Source organism: Fusarium flagelliforme (genome assembly GCF_020744385.1).
Source record: "Fusarium flagelliforme strain FIESC 12 MPI-CAGE-AA-0113 chromosome Unknown B0J16scaffold_5, whole genome shotgun sequence".
Classification (NCBI taxonomy): domain Eukaryota; kingdom Fungi; phylum Ascomycota; class Sordariomycetes; order Hypocreales; family Nectriaceae; genus Fusarium; species Fusarium flagelliforme.
Genome location: NW_025763507.1, coordinates 2,465,531 through 2,487,309, shown reverse-complemented (window position 1 = coordinate 2,487,309; position 21,779 = coordinate 2,465,531). Strand labels below are relative to the sequence as shown.

General features: G+C 49.1%; 7 protein-coding genes across 7 annotated transcripts; 2 read left to right on the top strand and 5 right to left on the bottom strand.

Moving 5' to 3' along the window:
- Positions 1–1,514: 1,514 nt before the first annotated feature.
- Positions 1,515–3,245, bottom strand: B0J16DRAFT_160852 (WD40-repeat-containing domain protein). The gene is made up of 3 exons (XM_046122202.1): positions 3,113–3,245; positions 2,891–3,059; positions 1,515–2,842 (listed from the first exon to the last, which is right to left on the bottom strand). The coding sequence occupies exons 1-3, from the start codon at positions 3,148–3,150 to the stop codon at positions 1,868–1,870; spliced, it is 1,182 nt and encodes a 393-aa protein (XP_045981504.1). The 5' UTR covers positions 3,151–3,245; the 3' UTR covers positions 1,515–1,867.
- A 106-nt stretch (positions 3,246–3,351) lies between these two features.
- B0J16DRAFT_307312 (WD40-repeat-containing domain protein) lies at positions 3,352–6,262 on the top strand. Its single transcript, XM_046124821.1, has 2 exons — positions 3,352–5,343; positions 5,404–6,262. Exons 1-2 carry the CDS (start codon positions 3,487–3,489, stop codon positions 6,103–6,105), a joined length of 2,559 nt encoding a protein of 852 aa, XP_045981503.1. The 5' UTR covers positions 3,352–3,486; the 3' UTR covers positions 6,106–6,262.
- Positions 6,263–11,920: 5,658 nt separating this feature from the next.
- Positions 11,921–13,811, bottom strand: B0J16DRAFT_401316 (uncharacterized protein; the record flags this gene model as incomplete). The annotated part of the gene is made up of 4 exons (XM_046132568.1): positions 11,921–12,436; positions 12,509–12,973; positions 13,180–13,358; positions 13,646–13,811. The coding sequence occupies 4 exons, from the start codon at positions 13,809–13,811 to the stop codon at positions 12,218–12,220; spliced, it is 1,029 nt and encodes a 342-aa protein (XP_045981502.1). The 3' UTR covers positions 11,921–12,217.
- On the top strand, positions 13,795–16,151 carry B0J16DRAFT_160782 (HSF-type DNA-binding-domain-containing protein). Its single transcript, XM_046122201.1, has 5 exons — positions 13,795–14,439; positions 14,491–14,589; positions 14,645–14,712; positions 14,769–15,185; positions 15,236–16,151. Exons 1-5 carry the CDS (start codon positions 14,063–14,065, stop codon positions 16,042–16,044), a joined length of 1,770 nt encoding a protein of 589 aa, XP_045981501.1. The 5' UTR covers positions 13,795–14,062; the 3' UTR covers positions 16,045–16,151.
- Positions 16,152–16,629: 478 nt separating this feature from the next.
- Positions 16,630–17,474, bottom strand: B0J16DRAFT_160774 (uncharacterized protein). Its single transcript, XM_046122200.1, has one exon. The coding sequence runs from the start codon at positions 17,294–17,296 to the stop codon at positions 16,682–16,684; it is 615 nt and encodes a 204-aa protein (XP_045981500.1). The 5' UTR covers positions 17,297–17,474; the 3' UTR covers positions 16,630–16,681.
- An 18-nt stretch (positions 17,475–17,492) lies between these two features.
- On the bottom strand, positions 17,493–19,302 carry B0J16DRAFT_345273 (uncharacterized protein). The gene has a single exon (XM_046128246.1). It carries the CDS (start codon positions 19,020–19,022, stop codon positions 17,742–17,744), a length of 1,281 nt encoding a protein of 426 aa, XP_045981499.1. The 5' UTR covers positions 19,023–19,302; the 3' UTR covers positions 17,493–17,741.
- Positions 19,303–19,444: 142 nt separating this feature from the next.
- B0J16DRAFT_373600 (nucleoporin protein Ndc1-Nup) lies at positions 19,445–21,719 on the bottom strand. Its single transcript, XM_046130530.1, has 3 exons — positions 21,476–21,719; positions 20,612–21,420; positions 19,445–20,560 (listed from the first exon to the last, which is right to left on the bottom strand). The coding sequence occupies exons 1-3, from the start codon at positions 21,612–21,614 to the stop codon at positions 19,646–19,648; spliced, it is 1,863 nt and encodes a 620-aa protein (XP_045981498.1). The 5' UTR covers positions 21,615–21,719; the 3' UTR covers positions 19,445–19,645.
- Positions 21,720–21,779: the final 60 nt, after the last annotated feature.

Here is a 21,779-nt window from a genome sequence, read left to right as displayed (position 1 = left end):
ACCATCGTTTGCTTGTTAGTGCGACTTGTAAGGTTCCGAGAGGTAGAAGTAAAATTGCTATTTGGTGACAGTTTTCGCACAGCCAAGAATATTCGCTACGACTTATCGCGACTATCTCGGGGCTTGGAAATCAACTCGTTTTCGTCTCAAAAGCAAAATACTAATTTCGAACTTGCAACTGGAGTGCGAGCACAGTTTCGAGGTAGGTAACTGCGGCACATAGAAATAGAAACTGCAGTACATTAGACTTTGCTATATGTTGGTGCATATGGGATAGATTCCAGCTCGTCGGGCTGGATCTGCATGTCTTGCCGGATCGAGTTCTGGCAAGCAGAGTCATGATGTGCGATGACTCGCGCTCCAAAGCTATTGTTTCAGGTTCGATTATTCGTAGGAAGGCTATCCGGATATAAAGAAGAGCAGTCGGACCCAGTTACTCGCCAATGACACCGAATGGGTCCTGAAGAACTCTCCCTTTACTCCGAATAGCGTAGCACAGATCATATTGTGAGCTTTGCTTTCCTTTTTTCTCTTTCCTGTTCATAATTCTGGAGGCTATGGATAATATTCCGCGTAGCGACTGGTCGGTCCACTTGGAGGCAGTGACCAACTGTCACCGAACAGGGTCCAGGCCGTTTGCGAGCCGGAGAGACGGCTATCCGTCCATTCCTACACTAACAAACCTGCAATCTTGAAGAATGGTCATTGGCATCGACCGGGGGGGGGGGGGGGGGGAAGACTTGCAGCAGTTCAGACCCGACATCTTGGATTCACAACACATGTTGCAGAAGCCAGATCGGCGTAGACGTTAAAGGAGTTGGCATCCTTGCTCAGTCGCTGCATGCTTGGTTATCCAGGGGAAGTCGAAACCAGATACTGTTTGCGCCGAGCAATAATCTCGACACTCGGCGTGAAGGATCATAGTCGTGCGACTTCATGGTTACGCAAGCCCGAATGTCCAGCTCACGCACTATCGACCATTTCATTCACCACCAGTCAATGTTTCTTCCTCTGCGTTGTACTGTACAGTATGTTTGGGACAAGGGCAGCAGTGCTACTATAACCAGGTGCCACGGAGATAGGGAGATCAGCTCGACAACATCCATTCTTAGGCGAAGCGATATTTCTCGTTGGGCAAAGTACCACGCAGATCTTGATTAGACCACCGTACAATTTCGGCAGCCTCATCATATTCTAGTTTATGCAAAAGAAAAACGAGATTGTTTGCTTTCTGATCACGCTAAGGTTCAGCCAGAAGCAAGCATTTCGAAATTTATGGCGGAACAGGATATGCTGCAATGCAGATCAGGTCCCATCATTTGCCATACCGACGGATCGTTGCCTGGCTCTTCTGTTTTCCAAAACCCCTTTAGGCAAATCCTAATGCCATCTGGTAAGATATCATCTACCGATGCATCTCAACATCACGAGGCAATCTTCCTACCCGATCTAAGTGAGTTATTATAGATGATAGGTTCGAGTCAAGCCAAAGAGTAACATGGGAAACTGGGTACAGCTATCTCTTACTGCGTAGAGAACCAGGAAAGCTCTGATACTAGAGCAGTAAGTGGTGTGACACGCATATTTGCTGTTTTCATTCTGGGGCAGTTCTTTTTAGGGACCGAAGCACAGATTGTGATGCTGCGCTTCGAAAGCGCGACTTGACACACAACGTCGCACAGCGGAAATGCATCTAACCGTCGTGTTTTGCGCAAGCACAGTCGAGCTGAACTTTCGTGAAACGCAGGCACACCACGATAAGTGGCTCGGGAGTCGACAATGGCTTGTAAATTACAGCATGGGTGTTTTCCAGATTGTTCTGAAAGAGTCGAGACGTTCTGTTCAGCTTTCTACATTGTCGAACTGTCTAATCGTCCATGAGTTCCGCGAGCTCAGCCTCTTCCTCAGCAGTCAAGACATTGCCACTCTTGTCCTCTTCTTCCTCTTTGGGCTCGGAGGCTTTTTGAATCTTGACAACCACTTCGTCCAGTTCAGACTTGGCCAGTGGCCATATTCGGATAGTCCCATCGATACCAACACTGCATATCTTGCGGGGAGTACCATCAGAATCTTGCAGCATGATAATGTCGGTTACCTCTTCGTAGTGACCTATCAATGTACAGTACAGCTTGCCGGATGAACGGTCCCAGACCTTGACATCCTCATTGCGTCCAGCCGTGACAATCCATTGGTCTGTTGCAAGAACTCCTCGTACGTAATCCCCATGTTCGAAGGAGTCGTCAGCGACGAAATTCCTCGAACGCGCCAAGCACTTTGCAGTTCCATCAGCGCTGGCAGTCCATAGATCCACGTCTTCGCTTGACTGGTCGTAGAACAGACGGTAGATGCTGGTTTCATGTTCCTGGATGGTAAGTCGCTCGGCATCGGGGCGGTCAGAGAATGACTCGGGAAGCTGCTCGTAACTGTCTAGGGTGATCTTCCACCTCCTGATGTGCGGGTCACTGCTCGCACTGGCAAAGACAACCTTGGCTGTGTCGCTGAGGACAGGATCAATAGCAATGTGTTGGACGGCCAGCATTGTTGTAGTAGGGTCCTGCAGGGTGTGCAGCCGTTTCCCTGACTCAATATCCCAAACCAGTATCTTCTTGTCGGCGCCTCCGCTGATGAGAACATGTTTACCTGAGACGGTAGCACAAACGACAGTCTTTACGAAGTCTGAATGACCGCTGAATTTGCGGCCAAGCTTTCCAGTCTCAACGTCCCATGACCAGATGTCCTTGTCCCACGAGCCTGCAAATACTATCTGGTTGTCTTGGCCTCCCGTGGCAAGGCAAGTTACAGGTGCCTTTGGTCCACGGTACGTTGTCTTAGGCTCCGATGTCTACATCATATTAGAGTTGCATAGGTCTCTACAAGATTCCTGACATACCTCAAGATTGATTCGACGGACAGCACCAGCAGACTCGGCAATGAATACAGAAGTGAGGGGTGAAGCAGGATCTGGAACAACAGCAAGTATCTTGGACTTCATAGCAATTGGTTCGCCATTTTTGTTGCCGGCCTTTGCGGCCTTGCGTTGACGTTGAGCTTGGACAGCACTGCAAGTATGGTCAGTATGGAGGTGTACTTGATATCGAAATTGTATACATACTCCGTTTCAAAGAAGTGGTCACGGTCTGCAGACTGCATTATTATGAAAGCCAAGGACTGGGTTTAGAACTTGAGAGTATAGGTGAGTAGGTAGGTAGGTATGTGTGATTTGATCAAGTATCATTCAAATCTCTTTTAGTAATCCAGGTGATCTAGGTTAGGCAGTCAGTCATAAAAGAGGGAGTTCCATGGATTTAAGTGGAGCACTCCCCTGCAACGGTCCTGAACAACGAGTCGTGGGGTCTTTCCGCGACTTTAATTGCGACGCGGTCAGACGCGTCTCCCGAGAAACGACAAGATTAATGTCCCACCTCTAAATCAACAATCCACCACCCATCTTTCTAGGATCTCTAATCTGTGAACACGACGACCACCATGGATTCGACAATTGCCCCAAAGCCACGGCCAAGGCCTGCCCATACGCAAGGAACTACTCGCTGCGCATATACTCCCGATGGTAGTCGCCTTGTTACCGTTGGCTCAAACAACACGATTCGACTGTACAAAACAGGTTCCGATGGGGAACCGATCAACATCGATGACTGTCAGGAGCAGAACATGGCGGTCGCTGCGGGAGACCAATTCTTCGTCGTTGGTTCTGAAGACGGCACCGTCAGCTTATACTCCCTGGAATCAAACACCTTTGAGCGATTCCTTACTCGAACCACACTGCCGATTCGTGATGTCGCTTTGACAGCCGATGGTCAATGGTGTGCTGTTGCGAGTGATGAGTTGAGTGTCAAGATTGTCAACACACAAGACATATCACAGGTCAAGTACCTACGAGAACATGCACGCGCTGTACGAAACGTTAGCTTCGACCCCCAAGGGCGATTGGTTGCTCTTTCTGGCACAGATGGTATCGTATATGTTTACTCTCTCACCGCAGAAGAGCCAGAGTTGATTCGAAAGGTGGATGGTGTGATTGGCGCTGTCGATACAGATACTGAGAACTCGACGCGTGCAGCCTGGCACCCTGACGGTAGAGCATTCGCCGTACCAACTCCTATGCGAGACATCCAGATCATCTCCAAAAATGACTGGGAAAAGCAAAGGACTTTCGCCAATGGGCACTTAGCTGATATAACTGCCCTAGCATGGTCGCCCAATGGTGCAATGCTGGCATCGGCGAGTAAAGACGGCAAGCTGTTGATCTGGGAGACGAGGACACAGTCTGTCATTGCAAGATACGACTACTCCAATGTCATTGACATATCTTGGCACCCTAACAAGAACATTTTGTCGTTCACAACTACTGACGGCGAGGTCTATATCTACCCCGACTTCCTCACAGACCAGTTCTCGCCCCTATTGAAGCTCAACACACAACCAGCACCCTTCATCCACGATCCACTCGCTGAGGTTTCTGCGAACCGAAGACCGCCTCCTCTCAACGGCCGGGAGCAACAAGGTCTGCCAACACGACCGAGACGGGACTCTCTGGGAAGTCTTGACTCGTTCCTTGAAGGCGGTGATGGATACGGCGATGACGATTTCGTAGAGGATGATGATGGTGCTGGATACACTACAGGACTGGGCCAGAAGCGAGGACGGGATGATGATGGTCTTGGTCTCGCGAATAAGCGACGCCACCTGCTCGAACCGCAATACCACGAAGCTTTCCAACCAGGTGCAACTCCATGGCGTGGCAACCGCAAATACCTCTGCCTTAATTTGATCGGCTTTGTTTGGACGGTTGACCAGGATGGGCATCACACCGTTACAGTCGAATTCTATGATCACGAGTTCCATCGAGACTTCCATTTCACAGACACATTCCTCTACGATAAAGCTTGCTTGACTGAGCATGGCACCCTCTTCTCATGTCCACCAAAGGATGACGCCCCTGCAGTTATCTTTTATCGACCACATGAGACATGGACACAGCGATCCGACTGGCGCATTGAATTACCACGGGGAGAAGCTGTGACGGCTATGTCACTGAGCGAGTCCTTCATCACCGTCACAACTAGCGCCAACTATGTGCGAATTTTTACTCTGTTCGGCATGCCGTATCGTGTGTATCGACCAAAGAGCTCACCTATGGTGACCTGTGCCAGTTGGAGGGATTATGTTATAACCATGGGCAACGGGCCCATGGGCGCAGATGGAAACACTCGTCTTTTGTATACCATTGAGAATATCAAGAGAGACGAGATTTGTCAGAACGAAGACACTGTAGCTCTTCCTGAGGGAGCCACACTCAAGAGTGTATTCTTCTCGGATAACGGCGTAAGTTTGTTAATTAAATGATTGACTCGGACATATGATTACTGACCAACCGCCGTTTAGGATCCTTGTATCTATGACTCGACCGGAACTCTCCTTACACTTCTTCACTGGCGCCAGCCATCAAGAGCATCATGGGTACCCCTCCTGGATACCAAACTCATGGATCGTCTGGCGTCGGGCCGTAAGAACGAGTCGTACTTCCCTATCGCTGTGGCTGACAACAAGTTTCACTGCATTATCCTCAAAGGAGGTGACCAATACCCCTACTTCCCTCGCCCTCTCCTGTCCGAGTTTGACTTCTCCATTCCTATATCCTCCGCACCCAAACCATCGAAGCGTAAAACCAGAGAAGGATCTGAGGATCTTGACATGGACGACAGAGACGATGATAAGGATGGAGAGGATGGTTCATCAGAGACACGCAAATTCGAGCAAGACTTCATTCTTTTTGGTGTTAAAGCTGCTCAGTTGCGGGATCTCGTAGAATCTACTTCAGGCAGCCACAATCAGCGTTCACAACTGTCACGTCTTGAGCTTGAGATCGACAAGACTTTGCTAAGGCTCCTGGCGATTGAGTGCCGTGAGGGCGAAGAACGAGGCATGCGTGCGCTTGAGATGGTTCAGCTGATGAAAGACCGTACAGGTCGCACGATGGATGCTGCTAGCAAAATGGCAGACCATTACGGGCGAACAATTCTGGGAACAAAGATTCGTGAGATTGCTGAAAAGCGAATTGGCGGATTGGAAGAAGATGATTTTTGAGGCAACTATCAGTAGTTTGATAACTGATGTGATTAGATGACTTAGAATCCATATAGTATTGCTGGGAGTACGACATTCAGCTTGATGAGTATGAGGAATAATAACGTCACTGTCTTCACCGTCCATCGTTTCATCAAGTCACCAAGAGTCGTTGAGCAGTGGGTTGAAATGATCCATGGTGAATTAAATAGTCTTTAAGGTACGCTGTATATCAGGTTTCCGACTGCAAAGCTTTCATCGTGTCTTCTAAATCTTTGTTGAATTGTCACGAAGTGTATGAGGATCATTCCCTATCAACACAAATGCCAGGACATAGCCCTCTGTTGCATTCCGCCATGATACACGTTGGGAAGGGATATGAAACCCTTTTGAAGCCGAATACAGGGGTTTCTACCTATCAAGATATACGTACTGTAACTGTCAGTGAAGCTGGCGCACAGTTGGACATCTTGTCAGAACATTCATGCGTTCCATGACATGAGACGTAAAGTCTTTTCACTCAAGGGTTCCATCGTTAAGCATTGCCTATTAAAGATTGTCAAAAAATTTCTCTTACCCTTGTCCAAACCAATACTACTGTACATGCTTACGGAAAGTGTATCCGAAAAGGCAATGTCGATCATGATACCTCGTCAATGGTGTCTTCCGTACCGTAAGTAACCTAGAGCTGTCACAGGACAGTACACGTAACGTATCAAAACCTGTGGCTTACTGTCGGCTAAGCCGAAGGAAATAGAATGCCAAAAGAAGGAATTAGGCGTGAACAGAGATTTTCTGTTGAACGAGGGCTGCATAGATAGCGTAGTATCGTTGAGGAACATGGGTTCAATATCAAACGATAGTGTCTCGGCGATTGAAGGGTCAATGTGCGTGTAGGTAGGAAAACCTCAACTGCCGAAGGCCTAGCAAAAGACTAACCTTTTACTGTGTAGTATTGCAGGCAGTAGTAGAAAAAACCAGTTCCTGAGCAAAAGCCGAGAAAAACGGCTCAAAGGTCGGACATGGAAAGATCAAATGGCTCTCGGCCGGAGGCGCGCGCCCCAATGCGTCAAGTTAATACCGACCCAGGGGGTCAGATCGGAGTACGACCTCTATCAGCACAAGTTTGCGGAGTGATTCAGGCACGGGACGGGATAGACTGGCATCCATAGCAATTGGACTGCCATCGGAACAACCGATAATATCCCTTGGAGCGTTCTCGAACGATTCGACGACCACAGATTCAGAACTTGCTAACGTAGCTAGCGCTCACGCACTCTCTGTCATGCATAAGACAAGTCAAGCTTGACAAGACCAGACCTGTTCGAATACTGTGCAGGGCGTGACGTGCACCATTGCCTCGGGTTGAAAAGCCTATCCCTGTTTCAGCCCGCTCCCCTTTTATTATTCTCATCCCGTTTCGGATACTGTAGCCATGTTTAGTAAAAGACTAACTATCCCAGTAAATGATATGTAAGATGAATTGCCGTTGAAGCGAAGCATGACAAGATACATACAGTACATAGGTGTGATTAGTATTCATGCCTTATGGGAAAAAGTTAACCGTGCCATGAGTCGTGTCAGGTAGTCAGGGGCTGCCACAAATCACTGTACTGTGCACTACACTACATACCTAGCCATCATAGATTAGCTCGAGACCTAGAGATCTTGCACCAGGGACGGGACGATCTGGCGTGGCAATGCGGACTGGGGAAAGTCCTGTTTGTAGTCTTTGCTTTTTCTTATGAGTGACTTGAGCTGAGACGCTTCAAGTATCACCAAAAGTGATTGACTTGCATATGAAAGCGACTGTGCGACTTAGAGAGAGAAGTAGTTAGTAATAACATGAATTATATGGATAGCCCCCGTGTAAAAGCAAGGCCATGAGCCGAATCTGTCTGTTCACCATCTTCAAAAGCATCTACATAGTCCTTGCGACAGCATCGGCCCTGTTCAAGTTGAGGGATACATGATATGTATAAACCGTACCCATGACACGCAACCTGTGATTGCAAAGGCCTGTTACCTCCTTGAGTCGAGCAATGGTATCGAGGTTGCGAACCAGTCGGCCCTATGGCCTATGATATCCCTCAATAGCTTGCTTCGTATGTACATTAGTAGACCATAGATCAGGGATCACCATCTTGCAAAGAACATCGAATGACGGATAAAGCCAACCCATCGGACCGAGGCTTGGCATCCCACTTGGTGAATATTGTGGTCTGTGTTGAGTTTTTGGCTTCTCTGCTCGAAATTGGTGGCGAGTTGGCGTCAAAGCCTAAAACTTATCAAGTTCCGTTCTAGCTTGTGGTTTGCTAGTTTGAGGGCTTGTGGTTCAATATGAAGGAACATGCTGCAGTGGTGTTGCCATTCGATAAACTTTTTGCTAAGTTACGCCGCGGCCTTGTTGTGGAACGCTTCAAAGCGTATCGAATCTCTACAAGTTTGGAAACGGCCAGGCGAACGTTGTTGAGCTGCTGGTTCCCCGAAGGTTGAATGCAAGAGCTGGTACTGTACAGCCGATATACTTACTGTACGGCACAGCAATCAGAATGTTGAGTCTGGAGGCGTCAATATTGATTGGGTTTTCAGAGTCGACAGATCTTGTCTAACAGGGGTCAGTAGTATCTACATGAGTCAAGTTAATCAGCTTAATTCGTCGTTGCAGATTGGGTCCGTAGTCTAGGCTGTCAATGTTTTAGATGACCGGTCGAACAGCTGTCGATCGACAGAACCACGTCCAGGGATGTCTTACATAGGTGTGAAACGGCAGTAAATGGACATCAATCCGTCCAAAGAAAGTGGTCCCTATTAACAAGATCACCATCCAACTCTATCTGCTGTGGTTAGAGTTTCGCCTGTCTCTCTGCTTGCCCCTCAAGGCTGAATCGTGTTCTGAGTAAACTCATCGCTGACTATTGGCTCCCTCCATCACTAGAGCTGTAGGCCGTGGATCTTGCACGGGAATGCTTTCGGCATATGAAAATGTATAGTAGCAACAATAAGACTGAGTGAGTCATACTGTCTCACAAATTGTCGGCCTTTCATTGTTGACCGTTGATGACGATCAACAATCTGGGCTCTTGATTGTGGGTAAGATCATATGCTTGAACGGTCTAGAGGAAGACGGTTGAAGAGCCGGTCTATGATGTTCGATCTTGTTGATGCAAAGGTGGGACTTGGGGTTCGTGGCACGTTAAGCATCAAACTTAAATTTTAAATCAAGGCAAATTACCGATCGGATTCGCGTAGCTGTAGCACGGCTGTTATTAATTCTATATGTACTGTAGCTTGGTATCGTAGCGAACGAGACTGACAGACGCAATGTTGGTATGTGGTGATCGTTACGCAGCGAACTGTGAGAATTTCTCGATCTTGCAGGCAGGTAGTCAAGGAGCTCAAGAGAGTTTCGGGGGGAGTTTCAAGCACATCTCGAATGCTCATTCTTTCCTAGTCAAGCTTTGAGAGTCGAACAACAGGCTCCGCACAACGTGTCGGTGCCTTTCGGCCGTTGGCAAAGTCTTGTAATAATTACTGTAGCCGTATCTCGCTTGGATCCTTGGATCTCCTGCTTTGGCGTGGTTTGCGTTGTCTTGCCCTGGTTTTTGGCTAGGGGAAGCTGTCCGAAGGGACGCCATTGCCAAGGTCCGACTAGCGGAGAGAACTAAACCCTTGACCATAGTTAAAATAGCTGACGAATCGTCATGACTTCCATGAACTACTCGTGGCATTAGGTAGTCTAGTTGGTACTTTCTGACTGACTCTTCAATCTTGAATCGATGCTCAGCGTCTTGTATTAATTTCAACGATACGCAATAGGCAGTAGCGTCGGTAAGCATGATTGCCATATCGCGTTCAAGACATAAATTGTTTGCCCAGGGAAAAATCACGACGAGTGGAGATGGATGGGAATTAAGCCATTCCAACAATTGCATTGTGGTTGATTAGCGGCAAGAGAACCCTTGGAGCCCAGGCAAGTACAACGGGAAGGAAGCACGGGGCATGAGCGCACGGGACAACGGGCCACGGAGCTTGAGCCGGACGACGGGGTTTGGAAGGCACGGAGCACGAAGCGGTCTGGTCGACGAATACAGGATGAGAAAGCGTACCCGTCTCCTGCCCAGCTAGGAAAGCATCGAGTGGTTTAAAATGCTAGCAAGGCAACTGCGACATAATTAAGGTAACTACCTGCGTACGTACTAACTAGGTACTAACCCACCTACTTAGCAAAAATCCCCATCCGAGAATATGAAAAGGAAGGTGTAATAGGGCACATGTGATTATCGTGCCTGCGTCAGAAGAAGGGACATTAAACTACTAAGGTTTGCCATGAGTGCTATGGCATTCTCGTCGCCTACAACTCAGAATAAGGTACAATGCAAAGCGGATATAGGCTCGGATAATTTCCCTAAAGTACCTAAGGTACGTACAGTACTGAGAAACAACTGCACAACATCCAATAGGTGTAAATCCTTTCATCTTGCCAGCCATCATCACAAACCATTCGGCCACGATTTGCGGAAACTGTACCCAGCCTGACAGGGGCCTTTTATGTCAGGGAGACTTGTTGAGCCAGGGTAATCCGGCCCGTCCAAGTTGATTTAGATCCATCTTCTAGTCATCCAACCGCTGCCTGTCCTGCAACTGCTAGAGCCCGCCCGCCATCTCGTCTTGCCGATTCACTATCTCGCGATCCTGGAGACCAGTATACCAAGTGCTGCAACCTCACCCTCACCGTGGTACCACAAGCGGAGCCCTTGACTTGGTTGAGAGCTAGGCTTTAGCAGAGGCAGAGAGGGTCCGAGCAAAAGATTGATTCGACATGCTAGACATGTTGCCTTGTCTTTCGTAATTACGACCTCTTCCAATTACCGTACTAACGGTTCATGATATCCGACAGCCACAGTCTTTGTGCATGAGTTGGGTGTACGTCGTTGATGTCTTTGAGATGCTGACATTGGTTAGTTGTGGGGAGACTACTAGAGCTATTGCTTCTCATGACAAAACGATCATGAAGGGTCTTTCCGAACTCGCAACAGCGGCTTTCTGACCGGACACGATGGATCGGCCCCGAGGACACGGATGATATGCAGCGACGTTGAGGCTTTTTCTTTGTTTCTGTTCTTTGGACGTTATTGTATCCGGGGTCCCACGCACATGAGTTGGGAAACGTCCCTAAGTTCGGGCTGTTAGGAGCCATTCATTTGTGATGCCCAGCCATGCCTCTCAATTTTCTTCAACAGATTTCGGCCGTACTAAGTATTCGAACATCCACTTGATAATGCGCTGATGCAACAGACGGAGGTCTAAGCCATTTGAATTCTGGAACTCATCAATACTTCCCCATTCTTTCCTTTCCCCTTGTCGTCGATACTCGATACCTATCTGGGTATCCTCTTCAGGCCATCGAGGCTGGGCGCCACACATTGCAGTTTGCCTCCCAGCGTTCCTAGACACCAGCCCGACCACACCATTGATGAGAAGAATACGGCAAGGCGCCAAGGAAAAGATACTGGATGTTCCCGGCCCTTCTTTCCTTGTGTAAGCCTTTCCTTAATGTCTCTGGTTCTTGAAGCCATCTGCTTCTGAAGCCACCACTAGATTTCAAGGACTGTGCAATGACGGATCAATCTTGGCGGCGCTATGTATGTACACATGCTTCTATTGTTCTATCAACTACTGTGATCGTTTTCCAACGGACATGTCACAGTCTTAGTTGTAACACCGACATGATGGATTGTGTTCCTATAGCCTGGGCACTGGAACTTCATTCCAACCGGCGATGGATCATATGAGGCATTGTTCCAGAACCATCTACAGTACAGTACATACGCGCTGCTGCTTTTGGTCAAGGTGATAATGGCCAATCATCCCATGCTATACTGCTGTCTTGAGCATGGGTTCAAAACAGCGATAGAGAAAAGCAACATGAGGATTGTTATTAATTTGCTTGAAATCATTCCCACCGTGAGACGTCGGGAGTGAGCGTAGGGGACTGTCCGTCTGATGGAACATGGAACAACAATGTGGGTTTTGGAGGTTGGAGTGGGTGTGGTGGGTGTGGTGGGTTTCTCTCGAGAATTGAGCAGCCAGCTTCTCTCCCATGTACTGTACTGTATCCGTACCTACTAACCTAACCACGAATGTCAAACCCCATCCCCATCCTATCTCCATGGTCTCCATGCCACTGTCCAGAGCCATGTCCCCAAATTTCCAATCCTGGCTCCTGGGTCCATTTGATAATGATCACATCGGTTTCCCTGCAGATCCAGAAAAAGAAATCCGTCCAAGCCAGCAGATCGCGAGGTTCTCTTCCTTCCCCCTCTCTCTCTTCACTACGGTAGTCTCGTCCCTACCTAGGTAGAGGTAGTTACAGTACAGTACACGAAAGCACGCTCATATCAACCAGCTACCTGGGTCTGACTAGAGAAGCGAGCTTTTCCAATCTCAGCACCTTCTTAAAAACCACTTTCACAAGTCCTGCGCATTCCCGTCTTCTTTCACACTGTCCAGAAGCTTTCCCTCCAGCGCTCAGCCCTTCTTCCTTCGGCCGCCACTCGCCAATCTTCCAGCTCTCCCCGCCTGTTCCTAGGTTGAGTTTGGTGTCATTGCCATCGGTGCAGTAGCCGTAGCCATTCGTCAACTGCTGTACTGGGACGTCAAACCTTGCTAAGAGGACCTTGACGCTTGACCAGACAAGCACTTTGATCTTCGCGGAATCACCGAGCTGTGCGAACGCTACCCAGAGATCTGTGCTGTTTCGCCTATCGTCATTGCGTCTGTGTAGATGCATACAGACTGATTGAGCTGTGCCCTTTGTCCGGAGCCCATTATCTGGTTGACGTGCCAAGATAGAGTCGGCAGCAATCTTGCCTCCTCTCCCCGCCTTCTAGAAAACCGAGAGTCCTGAAGGAAAGAAGAAAAGGAAAAAAAAAAAGCCCCTATGCGAGGCTGATCAGCAGCGGCCACCTGAGCGGGTGTCACCTAAACCTACTAACGGAAGCCAAGCTAAGACCCAAGCTAAGCTAACTTTACGTACCCCCCGTACTGTACCGTGCGTACAGTGCAGTACTTAGCCCCCCTACAGTAACTTACCTGGATCTCTTCTCTCTCTCTGGTTTGAGAGCTTGTGGTCTGGATTTTGCTCCAACCAACAACCAACAACCAACAACCAGACCAAACGGGACCATCCAGCCCAGCTGCAAATCGCCGTTCTTGTCTGTGGGCTATTGCCGCATCCCAGTTCGTCGTTCGCCTCTCATCCTCTGTCACTTCTTTCCATAATTATAGCATCTACTCAAGCGAAGCGACACCACGCAGCTCGCCTCGCCTACCGACGCTGGGAACCGCTTGAACCAGATCCAGTTCAGGCTGTCTTTTCCTGCAAGACATTCCTTGTCCCACCCGCTCATTCTCTCGTGCGCATCCAGAGAATGAGGTAACCTTCTTCAGTATTGCTCAGTACAGTACGCGCCCAGTGATCGCATCGCATTGCATCGCAACGCAACGCAGCACATCGCATCGCATCGCATCGTATCGTATCGTATCGCATCAACCGTACTGTACGTTCCTTCTTCCACCCTCTGTCGACCGGTCCCGATTCCGACTCCGCTACCACTTGATGTCGCTTCATCCCCCGGTGTCTCTCGGCTTCTGATCCACAGTCTCGCACCCGCGATACCGTCCCTGTGGCCGGGCTTTGTTCCTTTCCCCTTCCTTTCCCACATCGTTCGTCGTCGTCTCAAAGTTTACTTTGCTACACACCCACCTCATCTCATCTTTACACCCCCGTTGGGCTTGAGCTCACCCTCCTCCTACCTACATTTATCTATGTACTCTATCCTTTAACCTCCCCGTTTCCTCCCGTTCTCGTCTGCCGCCCGTTTCTCCTTGCATTCTCTGTTTCTTCTTCAAGAGCAAGCATTGCCGACCCTGACCCTGACCGTCTGTACATGTCCCTTCTTGTCGACTAACCATCATGGCTACAGCGCACATGGCCGTCAGGACTGACACCTTCCCGCACTCTACCTCCCTCTCTCACAGTCATCAGTCAATGGGCGCTCGTATTATCCCCATTTCAACTCCGACGATCAAGATGTCTCCTCCCAGCAACGGCGATCCAATGGAGATAACCTCACCTGCGCCATCTTCTAACGGTAACCACAACTCCGACTCCGAAGCCAACGGCAACAGCAAACCAAACGACCGGCTTAAGAACTCTCCTGCGCCCGATACCAACAATGTCACGAACAATAATACCAACAACTCCAATAGCATGCCTGCGCCCCCGCCAGCGGCCGCTGCCGTACACCAGCCCAAAATTGTTCAGACAGCCTTTATTCACAAGCTCTACAAGTGAGATTGCGCTGCCAGAAGCTTCACCACGACTTGCTAACGCCACGCCAGCATGCTGGAAGACCCAAACATCCAACATTTGATCTCCTGGTCAGCGAGTGCTGAAAGTTTCGTTATGTCGCCCTCAGCCGACTTCTCAAAAGTCCTATCGTGCGTTTTGAGCAACCTCGAACTGGTCAATTAGTACGCGGCTAACGCCTGCCAGGCAATATTTCAAGCACACCAACATATCGTCGTTTGTGAGACAGCTCAACATGTACGGTTTTCATAAGGGTAAGTCTTGGGATTTTCGGATTTTAGAATCAATCATAATCGCTAATTCGTACTAGAGCGCGACGTCTTCCACACGGGAAACCCTGATACGACACTCTGGGAATTCAAGCATGGCAATGGCAACTTCAAGCGCGGTGATCTGGTAGGTCTACGTGAGATCAAGCGTCGAGCTAGCAGACATGCCCTTGTGCATCGCGAAAGTAATTATACGAAACCTGCGACATCGCAACCGGGCACTCCGGCCGAGCCCGTTCCTCTTCCGCCAGACAGTGCCGACGCCCGATTGCTCAACATTGAGCATACGCTGTTTGATTTGAGCAATCGCCTGCAAAGAAGCGAAGAGGCAGCTCACTATATGCATGTCAAAAACCAAGCGACCATGGAGACCATGAACCGACTTCTTCATTTTAACCAAGAGCTCTCCAGGACTATGTTATCCCTGGTTCCTGCAGAGAGCCCAATCTCTCGTGATGGTATGTACCACTCCTGGCAAACGTGTTGACAATATCTAACAAACTTTTAGTAATTACTTTGCAGGGAGAGATCCAAAGGCAGGTTGATGTCCTCAGAACGATCGACGAGCCACCGCAAGAGTCTCCCTATACTGGTCGCCAACAGTACTTTGCCGGAGTTGAAAATGCTCCAGTATCCCCAAGACAGCTGGCTCAAGACGACCAGCGACGGGGTCCCACCTTGGGCGTTCCCTCAGCGCGCAGTCAGAACTTCTACAAACCGCCAGTGCCCTCGAACCTATCAACCAGCACCCGAAGACCGTATGGTTCTATCAGTGGCAGTAGCACTACCCAGTCGTCTCCATTGCGCACAGGTCCTCCACCCCCGCCTCCCGCTCCTCACCCCCTGTCCAACGTCGAGACTGTTCCTGGCCCTGGAAGCTTAGCACGCCGCCACACGGCCGCCGATATTCGTGCTCACGGCTGGCAACCGACGCCTTCTCCCTTTAGTTCGGGCGCACCATCTGGTGCATGGCCACCCTCACCCAGCAGAGTGGCCCCCGAGGAACAGCGTATCCGGGACTCCCTGTCGACATACTCGTTACAAAATGCATCTCAAGTACATCCCCATTCACGCCCAACTACCCCTCCCCCGCCATTCGCGAACGGAATTGGTGGAGGCTCAGACACTTTTGGAGGATGGTCATGGGGTTCTGCTGGTCGTGAGAACAAGAATCTTTCTGTAAAAGACCACTCGGCCCCGGCAACTCGACGTGGAAGTATGGCCCATATCTTGAACCCCAGCGATACTGCCGAGCGATCAGACGAAGACGAGGACCCTAGAGGGGACGACGACAGAAAGCGAAAGCGAATGCAATAAAATACACGGCACAAACATTAAAACATAACATAATCACACCGGCTGACCCGGGAACTTTTCTTTTATCTCGATGGATACATCGGTATTCTTTAACAGAAGCATACCGCGTACATACTACACAGATTTCATATTTGGACATTCGCAGACATCATATCAGGTCATACATACAATTGTACTTTCATGGCGAAGGGAGCCTACTTTGGAGTATAGGACATGGGACGGGCTAGAGGACGGTCACGGGAGGCTTTCTTCATCACCAGCGCGACGCATTGCAATTCCATGGCAGGCATTTTGTTTAAACGCGTGGAATTTCTTCTCGCCCTCGTTGACACAGTGAATTCTTTTCAGTACACTCATGGGACGAATATATTGGTCTTGGAGGAGTTGCATGGCTGGTGTTGGGTTATACCATTTGAGGGCTGTTATCATGGGATAGGGTATTTTGAATTAATGACCACCATTGGTATAGCACCATATTACGATCCTAAATCAACTTGGAGTTGAAGAAATACATTCACTCCTTTCAGTTCGTCCAATGTTCTCTCCAAGTGGACAGCGGTGACACGAAGCACAAGTAATTGACAGATCTGACATCGGATTTGGGGTATCTTATTTATTAACGATGATTTGCATGCTCTCATACTGATTCCTCTGCCTTTGTTTTCTCAGTTTTCTGCTTCTTCTTCTTTTTGTTTTTACTCTTGCGCTTGTTGGCTGCCACTCCCTCAAGACTTGTGTTCTCTTCCTTGGTGATACCATCCTTCATTTCAATATCCGCTTCAGCCCGAGCTTCGCCTGTGGTATTCTCCTTTCTCTCGCCCGTCGTTGTAGGCAACGCCTGGTTCTCAGGCTCATGCTCAGGTCCAGCAACTTCCTTTCGCGACCTCTTTCTCTTTCCTAGCGCACTCCTCCCAACCTCTTCTTCACTCTCGCTCTCCTCGACCTTTTTCTTCGCCTTACCCGTAGCGCCCTTGCCAATTCTACCCCTCAAGAACCTCTCTTCCTTGGAGTTGGCGTGTTTCTGCACGTCTTTCTTCTCAGGCACGTAGCCGACTCCAGTGTTTGGTTGTGTACCGCGAATGAGATCTTCGTCGTTGTCGTCTAGAATGACGCGGCGCTTTGCGGGCGCAGAATTGTTGTGGTTCATGGTCTTGAGAATGGACGATCTTGAGGCGATAGAGAGGGAAATACGGTTCGTGAGAGAGGCGTAGTTGTCTGCAACAGGCAGAGGCGGAGGTGGTTTGGGAGCCATTGAGACTTGTAGCTGTGATACAATATATATGGAGGAGGATAAATAAGGGGTTAGAAAGAAACAACGATCTGATCTTGTCAGATACGGGGCGAGTCAGCGATGAAATGTTTACAGTGCTGGGCAGACAAAAGTTGACAGTTCGAGTTTGAGGTTTTCGTAGAAGAATTTCATATGCGACACATTCGAGACTACGGACGGGTGCTTATCTTATCTGCAGGGGAACACCTGCAATATCAACAAAGCATCATCTTAATTGAAGAAACACCATGATAATAATTACAAATTTGAAATTCATCCACGTGTTTTAAAGTATTTACTAGAATTGATTATGATTAAGAGAACCAAACAGCCTCTACCCGTCTATACGCCGATGTTTTATTCGAGTCGTAATTTCGTAAACGTTAAGTACCTTGGCTCTGTGTTACTCGAGTTCGTGACCATTGGATTAATAGCTAGCAGTCGTATCTCTTAGACTGAGCACGTAGGGTAGGTCTGTAGAATCATGACGTGTAGCCAATCGGATAACAGACCCGGAGCTGCCTGAAGATTTGGACCGAAGGCTCGAGGTCGACGGGTGGCTCATTGGGTATCGGCGCTGACTTTGAGCAAGACTGTTATTACTTGATCTTCGCGACAAAGTTCCTCGTCCAGTAATTCCACTCCTCATACTATTAGGAGCGGTCTGGTAGATGTTCCAGGTATTAGTTGAAGGTTGGTGTCTTATTCGTCGAGTAGAGCTACTGATACTGGCAGCATCCGAAGGTGTTAGATTGCTGCGAGAAGTACCGCTTCTGGCATCATCATCGCCGTTGGTGGATGGCGATGATGCCTCTTCCTGATCGTCAAGGATGTTCGGGTCCAGAGGCTCCATTGCGCGGAGAATTTCAGCAAAAAGGTGCATCAGCTCTTTGAACTGAGCATTAGAAATGGGCCGATTAGAGAAGCGAGCGTATTCGTAGTGTGAAAGAAACTTGGTAGCGTTCGCGTCCATGGTGAGTACCCCCAACCCAGCAAGATGAACTACGTAGTCGCGCAAGCTCATGTTGGCGGTTCGCTGAAGGAGAGCTACAGCCTCGGGGTCGAGTAGAGGTGGGTTTGTCTCGGAGGTCGGATCGGGGGGTGCAAGAGTCAAAGCCTTGCCTTCGATAAGATTGGGGAGTTCGGAGAAGACGGTTGAATATTCGAGGTTGGGCAGATCGGGCGTGTTGGGCGACGACCATCCGTAGTGTTCAATATCTCCCCATACTGGTTTTCGACGAGGTATTACCACCACCAGCTCCTCCGCGGGACCTTCAGGACCATCGAAACCCATCTTGACTCTCGTTTCGGCATTCTCGTCATCAGAGGCTGTATTTTCTGTCTGAAGTCTTGGGCGTGATTCATATGCGATTGATGCACTGCGACCAAGGCCCAAGCCGATTACCTTGTAAACAGTCGAGCGCAGATCGCCCTTTTCGATAGGCACCCATCCCTTTGGTATCGATCCCAACTCAGTTTTGTTGATATAGAGGCGGGTGATGAAGACGAAGGAAACGACGACGATGGCAGTGACGTAGGCGGCAATTAAAATCCAGATGTTATAGAGCTGTCGGTTTTGGAACGAGCGATGGATCGCATCGGCTGGTGTAGCTATTAAGAGTCCAAGAAGACAAACATAGAGAAGAACGTAGAGCGTGCGATAGATGATGGAGGCGACGAGCCGTCTGTGGGATACGGGAGACGCCATATTCTAGTCCATTCATAGGCCAAAGACGGTCGCAGTTGCGATGCAGTCAAAGGCCGCTATGACCTGGAAATCGATAATAAACAGAATAATAAGGATAAATTATGGTACATGACTAAATAAAGGAAGAAGATTAAGTTGGAGTATGGGCAGTAGCAAGAAGCTGAATGAGTGAATCCAGTGAGTGTTGTCACTGTAGTTGGTTGCTGAGGGGGTTGGGATGGGCGAATCGAATGTCCAAAGGGTGAACCATTGGATGGTTGATTGACGCAACCAAACCAAGTTGGACGACGAGTACAGTAAAAGAGGTTGGAATTTCCATTGAAGGACCCTTGACAGGACAAAACAGTGCTTTATCAAGACGGACACGGACTGTCAACACGGTTTACCGGGAGGCCCATGGCCCCACTGTCACTTTAATTACGCTTCAATGTCATCTTATATTAGATCCAAGCTTCCATATTGAGATATCCGTATAGACAAGAACTTATGTATCCGTGGGTACGTACGTAGTTGTTAATTATAGATGCTTCTTCCTCCCCCAGTTACAAATTGTTACAATGGTATCATAATACATTAGTCTACCCCAAATCTCATCAACCTTATACATTCCCTCCTCTCAATTCTCATGATCGAACTTCTGCCATCTCAGACTTCTTTGCATCTGCGCAAGCCTCTTTGGCCAACCGAATATCAGTCAGCGTCAACCTGAGGTCACTGCTATAGGGCTCGAAACTGGCCAGTACTTGCTGCAAAGCCGTCTTCAAAGCATCCACAACCTTTTCCACCTCGGGGCTCACTCTCTTGCACGACACGTCGGTCCAGTGCAACGGGAACTCAATGCGGAAGGCCTCTAGCTTTTTGATGACGGTCGTAAAGGTTCGAATAATGCTGGGCACGTCTCTGTGCACGTTGCCGAACTGGTCCTCTGCCAAACTATGCACTGAAAGATGGTGAAGTACGTGAATCGCGTTAATGCAAAGTGTAGGCTCCGCATAAGGTGTTCCCAGCACCGCGGCGGCGAATTGTGTTCGGAAGTCTTGCTGGAACAGAGCAGCAATAACGTCAATCTCCATCATTCGAAGCGTCCACTGTTCAAACTGTCCCTTAAGATGCTCAGGAGCGACAAGTTCTTGCTGTTCTTTGGTCAAGACCCGGTCCTTGGCTTCCTTCCATGTCTTCTTGGCAATTGGGCTCAGCTTCGACGCAGGAGATTCGCCAGGGGATCGTGCGACCTGACCTAGTCGCTTCTCAACCTCGCTTCGCATCGTTGTAGTCGCTGTTCGGCTGTTGAAGATAGGGTCATCCCGGAGAGGAGCAGACACACGCTGTTTAGGTTCCGCACTGGGTGCAGCGGGAGGCGCATCAGGGGCTTTGCCGTAGGTGTCGACTCTGGTCTCGATGGACTTCACTACATCCAAGCAGATGGAATAAACTTGGGACCACATGGGTCCGTCCTTGCGGTCAATGTCTTCGTAGATAGCCTGTCGACGTGTTTCGAAGCCCTGGGCGATATATGCAAGCTCCCACATGGCGAAGGCCTAAATAAGTTAGGAAGATCCGTAGGTTTGGGTTGTTGTATGTAAGCTTACCTTGATGGATAGTTTCTTGCTCTTAAGTCCATTCAAAAGACTGCCATTAGGATCCTTGGACTCAGAGGTAAGAGGCTTGCCGTTCTTCAGGGGCGCCTTGACCATGAAAGAAGAGAAAGCAAAGTTACCGATGTTCCAGATCAGGTGAACCAAGGTTCCAGCCTCCATACAGCGGAATAGAAGCCAAAGATCGCTGGGCCAAGTAGGTGGGAGCATGTTGGTCTTGGGTAGGTTGTAAAAGATGCGCAAGAACATGAGTGCCCAGCCCCAGATGAAGGATCGAAGGATAGCGTAATATAGTACCATGGCGACAGGGAGCGCGGTAGCAGCACCTCCGACAGAATCGCTGAAGGTGTGTGGAATTGCGTAGTAAACCAGCTTTAACGCGTCGGGTTGCTTCTCATTCTTGCCCTTTGACAATCCGAGGACCAGACGATCGGTGTCTTTTCGATAATGGTTGAATGTTTGCGTAATAGCACACGACACCATGTAGGCCAGCAGGAAAAGCGGCCTTTCGTTCAGTCTCGCGCGGTCTCCGTGGAAGTAGGTGATCCAGGATAGGTTTGCCTGAGAAGACATTGCCCAAAGAAAAACGTGACTGAAGAGCAAGCTTGAAAAGCCATACCAAAACAAAGTCTCGTACGTTTTAAGTTGCGTGATTGTGCTTCGGAAGGTTTGGAAACCGGAGCCGGTTGTACGTAGGCCAACGTGGTAGTTTGCTATTCGGAGCACGACGATCGCAAGGCCACATGTGAATATGAAGGCAGTTCGGAAGCCAGCAGGGCCAATGGGAAACCATGCCCAGAAGTCTATAAGGAAGGTCAATTAGCAAAGCGCGTGTGAGGCCAGAGTATTCCGACTAACAAGAAGTCCAGTTATCCAAGAGAAGAGCCTGAAGATAGGACACAATCAGCAAAACAGTGGCAGTTGAGGTAAATCGCCTATGCAGAGCTGGCTGCAAGAAGTCCTTGTAAGGCGCCTTTCTAACAGTGGTGGCTGCCATCTTCACAGCGCATCCCTGAGATAAAGAAGAGCTCGGGAGGTTGTTTTGCGATGGTGTCGAGGTTGTTTCGGAGGAAGACTAAGAATGGACGCTGGAAGCTCTAAGCTCAATCCAAGTAAATAAAAATCTCCAGCCAACAACCACTCATCATAGACGCTAGTAGCG